This window comes from Tursiops truncatus, chromosome 12, assembly GCF_011762595.2.
Source record: "Tursiops truncatus isolate mTurTru1 chromosome 12, mTurTru1.mat.Y, whole genome shotgun sequence".
Classification (NCBI taxonomy): Eukaryota; Metazoa; Chordata; class Mammalia; order Artiodactyla; family Delphinidae; genus Tursiops; species Tursiops truncatus.
The window spans coordinates 81,824,815-81,842,152 of record NC_047045.1 but is presented as its reverse complement, the minus strand read 5'-3'; the positions used below and the strand labels follow the sequence as shown (position 1 = coordinate 81,842,152).

At 49.3% G+C, this 17,338-nt stretch overlaps 1 protein-coding gene across 5 annotated transcripts in view; it reads right to left on the bottom strand.

Annotated features, from left to right (window-relative positions):
• LOC101317913 (solute carrier family 22 member 1) overlaps positions 1-17,338 on the bottom strand; it is a 33,485-nt gene that overhangs the window by 15,109 nt on the left and 1,038 nt on the right. For all 5 annotated transcript variants that reach the window (XM_033867937.1, XM_033867938.1, XM_073789804.1 and 2 more), the window contains exons 2-6: positions 12,560-12,663; positions 6,893-7,047; positions 4,344-4,512; positions 3,052-3,166; positions 2,708-2,814 (exon numbers count right to left, since the gene is read on the bottom strand). In XM_033867937.1, coding sequence (XP_033723828.1) covers positions 2,708-2,814; positions 3,052-3,166; positions 4,344-4,512; positions 6,893-7,047; positions 12,560-12,663 — 650 coding nt within the window. The remainder of the gene's footprint in view (positions 1-2,707; positions 2,815-3,051; positions 3,167-4,343; positions 4,513-6,892; positions 7,048-12,559; positions 12,664-17,338) is intronic.

The following is a 17,338-nucleotide window of genomic DNA, read 5'->3' as shown; positions in this document are numbered from 1 at the left end:
GAACTTTGAATGATTCTACTGGTACAGCTGTTCCTCACTATCCTTTGGGGATTGGTTCCAGGAGCCCCCGGGATACCAAAATCCAAGGATGCTCGAGACCCTTGTATAAGTTGGCGTAGTATTTGCATAGAGCTTATGCACATCCTCCCGTATACTTGAAATCATCTCTAATAACTTATTATACCTAATATAATGTAAATGCTATGTAAATAGTTGCTAGCATGCAGCAAATTCAAGTTTTGCTTTTGGGGACTTTCTGGAATTTTTTTCGGATATTTTTGATCTGCAGTTGGTTGAATGCCCAGATGCAGAACCTGCAGATATGGGGGGTCGACTGTATTTACACTGTGAGAAGAGATTTAGGTGGATAAGAAATTATTTTCTTATAGAAATGCCAATTGCCCATCAGCTCCAAAACTGAGATCACAGTGTATGTTTCTCATTACTATACCCCCTGGTTTTATAAAGCTGCACCCAGAGAAGCATGGGGTGCTTTTGTTTCTAGTCCTAAATTATTCTTGGTTGAACCAAAGGGTCAAGAATACAAGAGGACTTCCCTGGTGGTCCAGTGGTTAAGAATCCGGCTTCCAGTGCAGAGGACGCAGGTTCGATCCCTGATCAGGGAACTGAGATCCCACATGCTGCAGGGCAACTAAGCCCACGCGCCACAGCTACTGAGCCCACTTATCCTGCATGCTGTAACAAAGATCCTGTGTGCCACAACTAAGACCCGACGCAGCCAAATAAATAAATATTTTTTAAATGTAAATTAAAAAAATAAAAGAATACAAGAAGGAAGGCCCTGGCAGCAACTCAGTGAGTTAAGATGAGCCCGGTAGGGTCCTCCATGCTGGTTAGCTTAGCCAGTTAAATGGGAACGGTCACCTTTAACCCACAAAGAGACTGATCCAAGAGAAAGGAATGGAGAACCCTGAATTTTCTGTCCAAAAAGACCCCCAAAAAACAAACAAAAAACTAGCAACAGTTAACAAATGTGCAGGGCTGCCATCTTTTGGCAGGACCCACGAATTGCATGCACACATTAAAACAAACAGCAATTTGTAGTTGTCAGGCATAAGCCCTTTATACATATTATCTCATTAATTCTTCCAACAGGCCTGTGAGTAGGTCCTATCATTATATCCACTGGCTGATGAGGAAACTGAGTCACAGAGATCACGAAGCTGCCTGACAGTCACACAGCCAGGAAGTGATGGGCACCCCTTCCGAGATGCTGTGATGAATGGAGTGGAGGGGGGGCGGAGGGGAGGGGAGGGGACAGCAGGAGAAGGGGTCCAGGGGCCAGGGCGCGTGAGGCCTTGTAGCAAGGAATCTGGTTTTCTTCTCGGTGTACTAGGAAGCCGGTGAGGATGTGGACGAGGGGGTGACCAGGGCCGTGACCTTTGCCTGCTTTGTGGGCAGTTCCTGGGGGACTTCCGCCAGGAGTGGGGCAGACCACCAGCGAGGAGGCTACCGCAACAACACGGATGAGAGATCACGACACTCCCAGGGGGACCTGAGAGAGCAGGTGACGGGGAATGGCAGAGTCTCAGTATATTTTCAAGACAGAGCAGAATCTGCCCAAGGATTGCGTGGAGGGGCGTAAGACAGCAGAGGGGACAAAACCGCCACCTTGACAGGAGTGCTTAGGGGATGGGAGTGGGCCGTGGAGTAATATAGGAGGGGAGCAAGCCTTCCTATCTGCAGCGTCCCGGGCCTCCACACCGAAGAGACATTGCTGAGTCGAATACTGAGCATCATGAGAAATGCACCAGGCACCCGGGGTGTTTGCAGAGGCCCATCACGTAGCGGGCACAGGACTCCTGGGCCTGCCTGGAGACACGGTGACCGGGGCTGCCGGGACAGGGTCAGGTTAGCCTGGCATCTAAGGAACCTGGGATGGACTCTATGGAACAGTGGTCATTCATTCCACCTTCAGCAAATAATTACTGAGGGTGGCAGGGGCTGCCCTCTTAGTTGGAACCCTGATTTCATGGGAGGGCACACAAGGGCAGGGCAGCAGAGCGACTCCAGTGGAAGGGAAGCCCAGGGTGCAGCTACTCAGCCCCGGCATTCGGGGAGTAACTGAACAACCTCCCTCGTGCTGAGGAGAAAGCCCTGATGTCGGGAGCTGACCCGGCGCCCCTTGAGGGAAGAGCGCGGAGACCCCGTCTCCAGGTAGCTACCTGGGAGGTGGATGCAGCCCCGGGGGTGTGCCGGGGGTACATGGGTGAATCTGGATGTGGATGTGAGTTTCCTAATTGGGGGGTGAAAAAAAGCACTGATACTCTCATCGGGGTCTATAAAGGTCTTAGATGCGAGGAAGGGCTCTTCCTCCGTGAAAGCACCAAGAGCCACTGACATCTCATCCACCTTCTGACGCTATGTCAAGACTCGGCTACTCCCCAAAGACGAGACGTGTGGGATTTGAGGCAACCTTGAGAACCCTCCGTCCAGCTTACTGTTGACCTCTCCTACGTAAGAATTTCTTCTTACTAAAATGAGGCCCTTCCTCTACTATGCAATCCTCAAGGGAGAAATCAGGTGTCTTTTTAAGGGCTCTCTGACCACTGGAAAACCATCTGGAAATTCCTTTTCATGCTTCTCTTTTTCCACCTGAGTTGTTCCACTGTCTTTAACTTGTACCCGGGTATGCAGGTAAGCCCACCAGTTCCATCTGGGGACAGGCGTCGGAAAGGGCCCTTACCACAGGTACATCAGGATGAAGGTGTGCTTCCTCAGGTGCGGTGTGCGGAACAGGTCTACAAACGAGGGGCTCAGCTTTTCAGTGACATCCTCTTTGAGAGACAGCATCTAGGAAGGAGTCAGGGCGTCAGCTGCACCCAAGCTGCCGTGAGCAGGAAACGCCATCAGGGCCCCCTTTCCCGGCCCCCGCCCCGAGGTCGGTCCTCGCATGGCTGCCCGCCACACCCATCACCCCAAATGTCACCAGTGCCCTCTTGCCTCCCAAGGCAGCCCCACAGGCATGCTCTAAGTGATAAATGCAACCCAAAGTTCAGTGACGGGAGAAACCCTCTGCTGGGCTGTCACCTTGAGGTCGGCAGGAGGCAATTTCCCATTCTTCTGGGCTATGTGGTCCATTATCTTTACTGCTTGAGTGTTTCTCTTTTGCGATAACAGCCATCGGGGAGACTCGGGCACAAACCTGTGGACACACATCATCACGACGTCTCGTTTTCTGCGGAGCTCATCTGATGTTAAGCCCCGATCAGGGGCTCACGCTGGGACTGTTATTCCTCAAGCGTCTGGTGGACGAGCATCTGGGGCCACTGTGTGCTGGCCCAGAGCCCACACAGGAGCTCTGTGAGTCACTCGTGCTCTTAGTGCCACCTGCTAGGATTGACGGACCAGAAGAGAACCATCGCTTCCTATGTAGCCTTCATCCGGCGGGGCGGGGGTCCCATGCTCTCCTGGAAGCCAGCAGCCCTTCTCCCCACCCCAGGAAATCTCTCACACATGATACATGCTCCACATGCCCTACCCCTTGCGATACAGCCGCTGCCTCCTCGTAAGACAGGGGCTGTGGAACATGTCTCAAAATATTTCCAAAACAAAATAAACTATAGTCACTTTTTTTTAGCATCAAGTACACCATGGTGTTTATTTCAAATGGGACAGGGATGTTATAAAGTCAAAGATTGGGAATCTCTGGTCATCTGAAAACACACAGGTATAGTCTCACCCAGCCCGGCCATCGGGACTCAGCCAGGGGGTCCCGTCACTGGAGGGCCCCTTGTTTCACACTGACAAGGAGGGAGCAGGCTCTTCCTGGACGGGAGTGTACTTAGAGCCGCAGTTTTGAGAAACTGGGTGGACTCGATGCCTCCCACGGAAAAGATCTGCCCTCAGCAAAACGGTGACAAAAGCTGCATGGACGCGATCGTTCTCTTCACAAAGCTCTCTGCTACCACGAACCACCCCCCACCGACCCCCGCTTCCCTCCCCCACAATAAAAACTCAGCTGTCTAGTTGCCCCTCCCTTCACCCTGCCAAGGGCTGACAGCTAATAAGATTAACAGCTCACTTGAACGGGTTTTGTTCCTAACGGTTTAATGTGCACACTCCCCAAAGGTCATTTCATCCCTTCCTTCACTCAACAGACAGCAGATGCCTCCTTTGTGACTCGGCGCCCTTCTGTCTGACTCGTAGCATCCCAGCCTCTATCTTGGGGACGCGAGTTGAAAGAAGCTCTATTTGAGGGCAGCGCCCCCGGGGGAATGTGACAGAGCTCCCCAAACGGCACAGATGGCTGTAAGCCCCAGGCCTGCGGGTAGGGCCGCCCTGGCCGCCGGGAAGACGGGGTCCCCGCGAGGACACAGTACCAGTAGCACAGCGGGAGGAGGAAGGTGGGCAGAGACACGGCCAGCTGGAGCCAGCGCCAGTGAGGGACAGCGTAGGCCAGCCCGGAGAGCAGCACGAGCCCCACCGTGAACGCCACCTGGTAGAGGATCGCCACCGTTCTTCTGTAGCCCAAGCCCACGAATTCTGTGACTGAAACAGGAGAAGCGTCACTGCTGGGCTCCACCGAGGAGAGAAGCCAGGGCGGCGCGCCCCCGCCTCCTCCGTGCGCCTCCGGGGGTCCTTCCCCAAACGCCCTTCCGTCTCCTCCCCACGAGGTCCTTTTGTCCCGGCTCTCCTGCAGCCGCCCCTTCTGCAAACCCCCCATCTGCCGTCTGGAGTTCTCCTTTTCACGCGGCAGGATTCAGTCTGCCGGGCTCTCTTTCCCGGAGCCTTCCTCCCATCGGCTCCAGGCCGCGCTGGACTATTTTCCACGACCTCCGGGAGCGCTCGTTAATTTCACGACGGTCTTTGAGTGCCCGCCAGGGACCTGGGCGTGTTGTGGGTGTTTGGATGTATCGTGAGCTCAGTCGGCAGAGTCCTGCCCTCCTAAGCCCGCATTCTCGTGAGAGATAGTGGACGACACACACAAGCGAGAAGTCACAGCCGGGGCATAACGCGCTGCGCGCTGTGCGGAGAGAGAAGGTAGATGGCCCGAGGGGATTCAGGAGAGTCCAGGGTGGAGGGGGTGCAGATTTTCAGAGAGCAGTGGGGTGGAGCTCGTGCATGACATTTGAGCCAAGACTTGCAAGAGTTGAGGGAGTTTAGCCGAACACAGAAGGGCGAAGCGAGTTCCAGGCAGAGGAAACAGCAGCGCGGTGGCCCTGTGGACGAGGACCCCGTCAGTGGGGCAATGCGCCCTCCTGGGGGGCCTCATAGGCTTGCCGAGAACATTGGCTTCCACTGCGGGAAACGCAGAGCCGCCACGGCACAGGGGTGACGCGATCCCACATCTATTAAAGGCTCACTGTGCTGCTGCCTGTAGGTGCCACAGGGAGACCACCGTGGAGGTGAGGTGACGCTGGTGTCTGGGAGCCGTGGAGACAGCAGAGGAGTGAGATGATGGGCTTCCAGAGGGATTTTGAAAGTAAAGGGGACAGCAGGGCTGGGGAGGGGGGCACAGGTGGGACAGACTGGGGGATGGGGGAGCACAGTCTCCTGGGTCCTGCCACATTGAGGGGTCGGGGAGCAGAAGAGGAGTCAATACAGGGGACTGCGCAGGAGCCACGCGCACGGGACCAGGGGGGGTGTGGCCCACAGCAAGCGGGGACAGCTGCGGGAAGAACGAGGCCAGGGGTAGCTCTCGCTCCACCGCGGGTAAATGGGGTTCCCGGTGGGTCTCCCTTTCTCTCTAGCCTTTGAGCTCCTTGAGGGAGGACGGGGGCCTTATCTCTCTTGGCACCCCATCTCGCCCCCTGCCTGCCAAGTGGCAGCAGGTGCGCGCGCTGCAGGGAGGAGTCTGGGGTGGGCTTCCCTCTAAGCTACACCTGGGGCACCTCGTCTACCTCACAGCCTGGGGCACCTCATCTACCTCACAGCCTTGTCATTCCCATGCGGAGGAGCCTGAGGCACGGAGAGGTTATGGAACTTGTCTGTAAGACCACACAGCCGGTCCGTGTTGGGTGTAGCTTTGACCTCAAAATTAATCCTCTTCACCACGGGCCAAGTAGTGCACGTTCAGCCTATAGGTGGCTGGGCTCTCACTAAATATGTGCTGAACTCACTACACTTAACCGGCATGTTCATGGTTTCTCAAGGGAGGAATATGATTTTTCTTGGCTCTAGTGAACTATTTCTCAGGATGCCAAGCCATAGGACTTCGTCTTCAGAGATGGCAAGACATGGCAGAAATGTGGGTTATCCTCACTGCTGTCTGACGTGCCCCAAAACCGGCCGAGGGAAGCACAGATGGTTCTTATACTACCTTCTTCTAAGGAAGTATTTTTCATTTTCTATTCTTACCCTTCAGAGAAAATTTGAAAAAAAAAATAGTATATAGAATTACATTGCTTTGCACTTCATTTTTACAAATCATTATGTTTATCTCTTCTTTTATTTCCTCTATGTCTTCTCTCCTAACTGTTTAGTGTCCTTCAAACCAGTTGAGTTTGTTGTATTTACTTTGAAAGATGCTGGTTCTTTCCTATTTAAAATGTTAAAATACTCTCCCACCTGCCTCCCCTTCCTGCACACCCCCATCGTTGTAACCACATCACATGTGATCTTCTTTTCCCAAATGGATTAGTTGATAGGAAACACTGATTTATGAAAGTGGTTATATAAGTGTCTCTCAAACAGAAAGAAAGAGAGCGTGCAAGAGAGAGAGAGAAGGAGGCCATCCTGACAGCATGCCCAGCCCTAGTCACGCAGACAACAGCTACAGCTGGAATGACCACCCTTTCTCTAGACCCTGCAAACATCCTCTTCCCCAAAAAAACCCACCTCCACATTCGGCTTCATCCCATTCTACCCCCCCACCTGACTTCCGTGGCTCCTTACAGTGTGTGGAAACCTCAGGCCAGCAGGTGCTTACTCAAGGTGTAACCAGCCGTCCAGCTGCCCTTGCTGACCAGCCCCTGCCCCAGGCGGAAGAGCAGCAGGGACGTGTAGTCTGGAGCAACCGCCGTCAGGACGCCCAAGATGGCGCTGATGAGGGTGGTGGCCAAGAGGCATACTTTACGGCCAAACCTTCAGAGGCAAGGAGACAGCGAGGTGAGGTGAGTATTGAGTATTCACAGGGACGATGGGACAGCAAGTGTCTCTCGTGGGAGACAAGACAGTTTTTCTGAGGGACCATGCAGTCCGTTGATCACTGCCCCTCCTCAAAGCCTGACCTTGTCCATCCTCAGTGAACAGCGACCAGCGGCTCTTGCGGGGTTCATTAAGCCACACTGAAGAGGAATCCTGAGCGCTCTCAGCAACATGGCATCTCAGTCAAGGATGAGTGGCCTCCCTCACTGACTCTCCTGCTTCTCAGGCTCATCTCCTCTCGTTACCTTTGTATTTAACAGACTGTATTGTTATTAACAGGGTGCACCAGAAGCCAGGCTTTTCCCCCACATAGTTAGTCTTATCGATGGTCATACTAGTTTTTCTGGGAAAACCTTCAGTTCTAATAGTATAAATATTTTTTAATAAATTTATTTATTTTATTTTATTTATTTTTGGCTGCGTTGGGTCTTTGTTCCTGCGTGTGGGCTTTCTCTAGGTGCTGTGAGCGAGGGCTACTCTTTGTTGCAGTGTGTGGGCCTCACATTGCGGTGGCTTCTCTTGTTGTGGAGCACGGGCTCTAGAGCGCAGGCTCAGTAGTTGTGGCGCACAGGCTTAGTTGCTCCGCGGCATGTGGGATCTTCCCAGACCAGGGCTCAAACCCATGTCCCCTGTACTGGCAGGTGGATTCTTAATCACTGCACCACCAGGAAAGCCCCTAATAGGATAACTATTGAAAAGCGTTTTTCCCTTCCTTTTTCATGAATAAAATGGGCAAATTATTTGCTAAAACTTCATCCCATAATTGTGCTTTATTGATTCGATCTTTTAAATCTTATCCCACATTCTCTGGCAGTAAGGCAAGGAAGGAAGGGACCAACCTCTTATGTGGTTACATTGAACTTGCCCACACCCAGGATCTCTCCCCACCAGGCCCAGCAAGCCCTCTGCCTTTCCCTGTCATCCTCCTTCCTGGCTTCCAGCATGTCTACTTCATTTATCTGCTCCATGTCTTCTTGCCTCAAACTTCTATATAGAGACACTTCTTGTCTGAAGCCCACATCTTCTTATCCAAGAATGTTCAGACATAATAGTACCAGCATCCATTTTCTCCTGTGTCTCCTCCCAAAGGCAGCCTCACCCACTGCACTTGGGTCCAGCCCTTGACTGAGCCCCTTTGGTTCCTTGCTCTCTCCATGATATTGTTCTCATCTTCCTGGACCCTTCACCTCTCCACTTCCACATTTCCTTCACAGCCATCTTGTTTTAAAGAGTCATCTATGCAATGATCTAAAACCTATGGGATGCAGCAAAAACAGTTTTAAGAGGGAAGTTTATAGTGATACAAGCCTACCTCAGGAAACAAGAAAAATCTCAAATAAACAACCTAACCTTACACCTAAAGGAACTAGAAAAAGAAGAACAGATAAAACCCAAGTTAGTAGAAGGAAAGAAATTATAAAGATCAGAGCAGAAATAAGTGTAATAGAGACTAAGAAAACAATAGAAAAAGTCAATGAAACTAAGAGCAGGTTCTTTGAAAAGATAAACAAAATTGATAAATCTTTAGCCAGACTCATCAAGAAAAAGAGACAGAGGGCTCAAATTAATAAAATCAGAAATGAAAAAGAAGTTACAACTGACACCACAGAAATACAAAGGATCATAAGAGATTACTATGAATCATTATACGCCAAAAAAATGAACAACCTGGAAGAAATGGATAAACTTCTAGAAATATACAATCTCTCAAGGCTGAATCAGGAAGAAATAGAAAATATGAACAGACCAATTACCAGTAATGAAATGGACTCAGTAATTTTTAAAAAAATTTCCCAACAAACAAAAACCCAGGACCAGACAGCTTCACAGGTGAATTCTACCAAACGTTTAAAGAAGAGTTAACACCTATCCTGTTCAAACTATTCCAGAAAATTGAAGAGAAAGGAATGCTTCCAAGCTCATTCTAAGAGGCCAGCATCACCCTGATACTGAAATCAGTCAAAGACACCACAAAAAGAGAAAATGACAGGCCGATATCACTGATGAACATAGATGCAAAAGTTTTCAAAAAAATATTAGTAAACCAAATACAACAATACATTAAAAAAAATCATACACCATGATCAAGCAGGATTTATCTCAGGGATACAAGGATGGTTCTATATCTGCAAATCAATCAATGTGATACACCACGTTAACAAATTGAAGAATAAAAACCATACGATCATCTCAATAGTTACAGAAAAGACTTTTGACAAAATTCAACCTCCATTTATAATGGAGAACTCTCCAGAAAGTAAGCATAGAGGGAACATACCTCAACATAATAAAGGCCATATATGACAAACACACAGCCAATATCATACTCAGTGGTGAAAAGCTGAAAGAAATTCCTCTAAGATCAGGAACAAGACAAGGATATCTACTCTCACCATTTTTACTCAACATGATATTGGAAGTCCTAGCCACAGCAATCAGACAAAAAAAGAAAGAAAGAAAAGAGAAAGAAAGAAAAGAGAAAGAAAGAAAGAAAGAAAGAAAGAAAGAAAGAAAGAACAAAGAAAGAAAGAAAGAAAAGAAAGAAGAAAGGAATCCAACAGAAGAAGTAAAACAGTCACTGCAGAAGACATACTATATGTAGAAAATACTAAAGATGCCACCAAAAAAACTATTAGAACTAATCAATGAATTCAGCAGTTACAGGCTACAAAATTAATTTACAGAAATCTGTTGCATTTTTATACAGTAATGACAAACTATCAGAGAAATTAAGGAAACAATCCCATTTATAATTGCATCAAAAAAAAAAATAAAATACCTAGGAATAAATCTAACCAAGGAAGTAAAAGATGTGTACTCAGAAAACTATAAGACATTGATGAAAACATTGAAGACAATACAAAAAAATGGAAAGATATACTATGCTCATGGATTGGAAGAATTAATATTGTTAAAATGACTATACTTCATTCAAGGCAATCTACAGATTCAATACAATGTATTGAATTCAATACAATACAATACCATAGAATACCAATGACATTTTTCATGTAAGTAGAATAATTCTAAAATTTGTATGGAAACACAAAAGACTCCAAATAGCCAAAACCATCTTGAGAAAGAAGAACAAAGCTGGAGGTATCAGGCTCCCTGATTTCAAAATATACTACAAAGCCACTGTAATCAAAACACTATGGTACTGGCACAAAAACAGGCACATAGATCAGTGGAACAGAATAGAGAGTCCAGAAAAAAGCCCACACTTATATGTCAATTAATCTATGAAAAAGGGGACAAGAATATACAATAAGAAAAAGACAGCCTCCTCAATAACTGATGGTGGAAAAACTGGAGAGCTACATGCAAAAGAATCAAACTAGACTACTTTCTCACACTATACACAAAAATAAACTCAAAATGAATTAATGACTTAAATGTAAGACCTGAAACTACAAAACTCCTGGAAGCAAACATAGGCAGTAGGCTCTTTGACATCAGTCTTAGCAATATTTTTTGGATATGTCTCCTCAGGCAAGGAAAACAAAAGCAAAAACAAACAAATGGTACTCCATCAAACTAAAAAGCTTTTGCACAGCAAAAGAAACTATCAACAAAATGAAAAGGCTGTCTACAGAATGGAAGAAGATATTTGCAAACAATATATCTGATAAGTGGTTAATATCCAAAATATATAAAGAGCTCATACAACTCAATATCAAAAAAACAAACAACCAGATTTTAAAATGGTCAGAGGATCTGAATAGACATTGTTCCAATGAAGACATACAGATGGCCAACAAACACATGAAGAGATGCTCAACATCACTAATCATCAGGGAAATGCAAATCAAAACTACAAGATATCACCTCACACCTATCAGAATGGCTATTATCAAAAAGACAATAAATAACAAGTGTTGACAAGGATGTGGAGAAAAGGGAACCTTAGTACACTGTTGGTGGGAATGTAAATTGATGCAGCCACTATGGAAAACAGTGTGGAGTTTCTTCCAAAAATTTAAAATGGAACTACCATACAATCCAACAGTTCCACATCTGGGTATTTTTCCAAAGAAAATAAAAACACTAATTCAAAAAGATATCTGCACCTCTATGTTTATGGCAGCATTATTTACAATAGCCAATATATGGAAGCAACCTAAATGTCCATCAATGGATGAATGAATAAAGATTTGGTGTGTGTGTGTGTGTATATGTATATATATATATATATATATATATATATATATATATATATATATATATAAAATAATGCAATATTACTCAACCATAGAAAAGAATAAATTTGTGACAACATAGATGGACGTAGAGGGTATTATGTTAAGTGAAAGTAGTCAGACAGAGAAAGACATATACCATGTGATCTCACCCATATGTGGAATTTAAGAAACAAAACAAATATATATTTTTTAAACTCATACATGAAAATTATCTACTCCTGAAAATAAATAAATGCTAAAAATATTCTAATCTATTGTGACTGAAAAATTCACTCCAACTTCTTCCCACATGTAAAGATGAAATTAAGGAAACACGGGGTGCTTTAAGGAAATACGGGGTGGGGGGTGTGTGGGGAAGAGTCGTCCACACACAAAAATCCACTCTCTCATCTCTCACTTACCTTCAACCTTCCACTGACACTGCCATTGCCCACCAACTCCTACATGTGGCTCTTCTCTCCATATGCCCTCTCCTCGCTTATCTCAGACATCGTTTATAGCTTTAAATACCAATTGCCGGTGACAAATCCCAAGTATTTAACTCTAGCCCAAACCTCATAATCCAGCTGCCTACTTGGCAGCTCTTCTCTGTCTCACAGGCTACCCTGAACACATCTCCAATCTTACCACTTCCAAGACAGAGCTCTTTTTTTTTTTTTTTTTTTTTTTGGTACGCGGGCCTCTCACTGTCGTGGCCTCTCCCGTTGCGGAGCACAGGCTCCGGACGCGCAGGCCCAGTGGCCATGGTTCACGGGCCCAGCCGCTCCGCGGCATGTGGGATCTTCCCAGACCGGGGCACGAACCCGTGTCCCCTGCATCGGCAGGCGGACTCTCAACCACTGCGCCACCAGGGAAGCCCCAAGACAGAACTCTTGCTTGCTCCCACCCGCTTCACCCCAAAAAGCAGCAACCGAGGCTGTCCCTAACCTGTTCTGTCCCATCTCAAAAAATGGCCCTGCCCGCCTCCACCCATCTGCTAGAAGCATAAACAGTGGCTTTGTCCCCCTTCCTCTCAGCCCCACACCCCAGCTATACACTCTGCGTGCAGTTTCAACCTCTGAAACCCATCCTAAATCCCCACCTGCCTCCGTCCTGCTGCCCCACAAAGTCCAAAGCACTCGCTGTCATGTCTTGTCTCCCTCAACTTCTGCAAAGATTCCCACTGGCCACGTTATCCCGCCATTGGCCCCTAAAGTCCATTCTCTCCATGGTGTTGGTGCTGTTTAGTCGGATCGGCCTTTACGTACCTGTCTGCAATGTAGCCGGCGCCCAGAGAGCCCAGGAAGAAGCCCACATTCACACAGGACTGAAAGAGGTCCACCTTCCAAGAGTCATCGCACACCAGGTTAAACTGCGGGTCACACCGCGGTCGGAGGGGCCGAAAACACAAGACCGTTTGTAAGTCAAACTACACCTTCCATCCTCCCTCCGGACAATGTAAACGTACAACACAAAATGTGGGATCCCCCAGGTGCTTCACACCTTTTTCTCTTTACCACATTTTCATAAGACAAATTCAAGGTTTCTGGTGAATCTCAGTCAATGTCATTATATGCCTAATATACTTATCGTGGCTTTACCCTCAATATACACTAAAGAGGCTGTTGTCAAGTGCCGCTGACAGCTATCAAAAGACAGCATGGCCAAAAGGGAAGGTTTCTAAAGGAAATACAGCAAAGTAATTATCCAAAGACATAAATGTGGTAAAATAAATGTTTTCCAGAGTTGGTCAAGGCCCTTAATTAAGTACATATTAATTATATGTTTAATTATGTAAATTCTACCCATAATTATGTAAATTGGTCATGACTGATGGAGCTGTGAGTGTCAACACGAGAATCGCTGAGCAAAGACACACAGGCCCGGCGGTGGGAGCTTCTAGGGAGCAGCCTGTGTGCTGCACAGTGTGCAGGGAGTGGGGTGAGGGGGACCCAGGGGTGGCAGGAGACTCAGAGGGAGGGATTGAGGGGGAAAGACCTAGGCAGAGGCAGGAGCGGGTTCCTTGGGGAAGGACACTGGTGTGTGCGGGGTTCCCTCCATGCCTGGCACACGCGTGGTGATGCCCACACGCCTGGGCAAGCTGGGAGGCCCGAATGCGGGAGCATCACCGCTTAGAGCTCAGCGGTGCAGAAAGCAGGACGGCGCCCCAGGGACGCGAGAGGGGCTGCGGGGTAGCAGCCGGGGCCCTCGCCTCCCCATTCCTGGCACAGCACCAGCTGGGTGGTGTCCAGGGACACTTTGGAGTCATGGTTCCGCCCCACCAGGCGACACTGTGGGGTGTGATGCAGGGAGATCACTTAGCAACTTTGGGCCTTAGTCTCCCAGTTTCCCAGTCTGATAGGTGTGTGGTGCCCGTCCTGTCGCCGTCACAGAGCTAGTGCAGGCACTGCAGGGACAGATCATGTGCACATGGTTTGGTAGATAGTAAACCATTTAACTTTCTCAGTGGAGGCTTTGTACCCACCACCTTTAAAGATCTGAAGTTGCCTACACGAGCCATGCCCTTTTCCTGGTCCCGGGGCTCCGTCATGAGCACTGTTAAAAAAACACAGGTAAAACTCCTTGCTACCACTGGACTTTCAGAAACTAATACTGAGCTCGCGCTACCATCTGTCTCATGCCCAGAGCCCGCTGTCTGCTCGCAAGAGTAGCTCAGATCTGAGAGACAGGATGAGATACCAGTAGCTCCCGTTCTCTGCCAGTCCAGGTGTTTATTCCCTTTAAAATTCAGCTGAAAACGCCCTCGCCAGGAAGCTCCTCCTGCAGATCTTTGGCTTTCCTGCCGCCTGGTCCCTGTCAGCAGAATGCGGGGGAGGCCACTCCTGGGTGTTATCTAGCTGTCCCAGGCCTGCACCTGCAGCTGCCTCTTTGCAGCCTCCGCCCACTCCGCCCAAGACAACTTTCTGTGCATTCTAGATTTCACCAAAGCCGCAGGCCACCGTTTTTTTTGCCCTGGGTTTGTTCTACTCTTTGCAGTCAGCATCTTTGTAAGATGTCCCTGCCACCCCTCCTGAAATGCCCTGGGTATCATCCTTCCCCGGGGGCGTGCAGAAGCCAGAGTGTTCACGGAGCTCAAGGAAGGGGCACCCGGCCTTCCCTGCTAACTCCGCCTTCCCTGAGGACTCTGCCCCCAGCTGCGCTGAGGGTCTCGGTCTGGAGGCATCTGCAAGGCTCGTGAGCCTGCCTGGCCCTGTGCTCCCAAACCCTGCCCCTGCCCCCAGACACTTCTGTGCCACCAGGAAGACAAGCCTGGCCCCTGGGGAAAGCCTGGGGCTGCACAGGGGGAGTGCAGGATGGGGTGTCCTAGGCCGGGTCACTGTCCCTGCTGGAATTTCACTGGGACCAGGAAGTGTGGTGGGAATACAACCTATAGAGAGCATGGTATCCACCAAGCTCGCCCGAGCACAGAATCGCCCAGCGTCCTCGTTAGAATACAGGTTCCCGTGGACTCTGTCTCAGCAGATATGGGTCAGAATCCAGGTGATCCCTGGGATCAGGCGAGGTTGGAAACAGCACATTCCTGCCCCAGATGGACCCTGACCTCCGTCCCCAGGACGAGGGGGGTAGCGGAGCCGGGTATTCAAACAGGTCGCCTCATCGTCCTCCCTTAAGCCGGTTCCAATGTCCAAGGCAAGGCCAAGTTAAAGATTATTTCTGCAGAAATGAACAACAAAGGTGAATTCTCCCCAAATTAAGCTTCAGCTTTGGATGAGAAGGGGGGCAAAAGGGGTTTTGAGGCAGTGGGAAGGGAGAGTTAGAGGGAAGCCCACTCCTTCCAGGAGAAATTGTGCTCCCGCTGCTGACCTCAAGGCCCGCGCTCTCATGGCCTTTCATCGCCTCCAGCCGGGTCCCACCGGCCCTCACACTCCGCAGGTCCCCAGATGAGCTCTACCCTACAGCCCCTCAGCTCGCCCTCCCAGGCCTCCCCAACGCTGGATCGTAGGGCAACTGGAAGCCCACGGTTGGCCAATCGTTTCTGTGTCCCCTCCTCTCCAAGTCCACGGCCCCGCTCAGGCCACCACCTGGCCAGGCTCCCACACCTGCACAGACTGCCGCTGCCCTGTGTTCTAGCCTCAGTTTTCAGGAGCTCGGTTCCCCTTCCTTCCCAGCCAGAGCCCTCTGGCAAATTGGCCCCCAGCCCCTGCCGGGCCTGTGTCTCTTAAATCGGTTCTTCTTTTCATTCCTGTGACAACCATGTGGGTTGACAGTCCCACCGGGACTCATGTCTCAGCCTCCTCAGGCTCTCCCCGCCTGACGAAGCCCCCAGCCCCACGCCCACCAGCGCCTGGACCATCCCCAAGGTCCAGCGAGGACGGTCTTTGTCCTCTGCCTGACCGGCAAGCTCCCTTGTTTGGCACAAAGGCAGGGTGGCCAGATTTAGAGAAAAAAAAAAAAATACATGGTGCCCTGTTGAATTGGAATTTCAGATAAACAACTCTTGTTTTAGTATAAGGATGCCCCCTGCAGTATTTGCATTCTCAGCCTCGGTTGTATTCCCAGGTATTGCACAACAATTGTAGCAAATGTTGTGCAATACCTGGGACTTAATTATCCTGAAAAAGTGTTCGCTGTTGACCTGAAATTCAAATTTAACGGGCGTCCTGTATTTCATCTGGTGACCTGCGTAAGGACTCAGTGCTCTGGCCTGAAGGTGAGCTGGTACCACCATTCTCCCCTGGGACTCCTCTACTGGACCCTGGATTCCAATCAATTTAACAGCTCGTTGCTGTCCGAATGTAGCACCGGCTCCCTCTCCCCTGAGCTTTGGCTCACGCTTCCCCGCCCACTCTGTTCCCCCTCCTTGCTGCTCAAAATACCACCCGAGGCTCCATTCAAATGCTACCTCCTAAGGACCTACTGTCTAGCACAGGGAACTATACTCAATATTTTGTAATAACCTTAAAGGAAAAAGAATCTGAAAAAAAATAGATATGTAGGTATGTATACCTGAATCACTTTGCTGTACAACTGAAACTAACACAACATTGTACATTAACTATACTTCAATTTTTAAAAAATGCCACCTCCTCCTGGAAGACCCCCATGATCAGCTCAGTAGCTAAGATCCCCATCCTTAGAGCCCACTGGCCCCTCCGCATCTCCCACACATGGTCTGGGATGCCGGTCTTATTCTCACCACTGCCATCTGTCCCTCACTCCCTGGAGACTGCAAATTCCTTAAACCTCATAGGTTTCTTCTCTGTCTCCCTCCTGGCATCACACCCAGTGCCCGAACAGAGGAAAAGCTCGGAATACGTTTACTGAATGAACAGATGGAGGACTGAGTGGATGAATTCTTGCATCTGACCCTTTCCAAGCAGAGTATACTGCAGACACAGAGAACAATACTTCCCCGTCCTGGTCTGTTTCTAGATTCCCAGTGCCCACGCTTGTCACGGTACAACGCTTTCCAAAGGGTCTGTGAAGGAAAAAAAGCCTGGTGCCTTTTTACTAAAATATTCACAAAGAAAACGCTCAGATAACTCATTAAACTGTGCAGGCAAAGCCTTTGCCGCCATCTCCCTCCCCCGTGGGCCGTCCGTGGGACACCCAGCGTAGCTCGGCTTGTCTGGTCAACACCTTCATGCTGACCCCTGTGAGGGCAGGGCATTGTCATCGCTGGTTTACTGATGAGGAAACTAAGGCTCAGAGAGGTTGAGTAACCTACTCAGTTTCGCTCAGCCAATCCGGGGCAAGGCTGGGATTCTGTCTGACTGCAGGGCAGCTTCCACCCAGCTAGGAGGCCAGTGTCTAGCTGTCACGTGTCCATGGCTCTTGAATGCAGCGGGGGCGGGGGGGGGGGGGGCGCGTCACAATTCTAATAGTGGGGAAGCTAGACCCCAGGTGAATTCCGCAGGCCTGCCGAGGAGCCAGCGGGGCAGAGAGAAGAGGAGCCCCGGTCTCCCCAGAGACCCGCGCTCAAACAACCCAGCTCGGCCTGGCTCTCGATGGTCTCTCCTCAGTTTCTTCCTTTAACACCCAGAGTCTGTGCAGGATTAAACAAGGGAAGAATCCCGAGTGCCCAG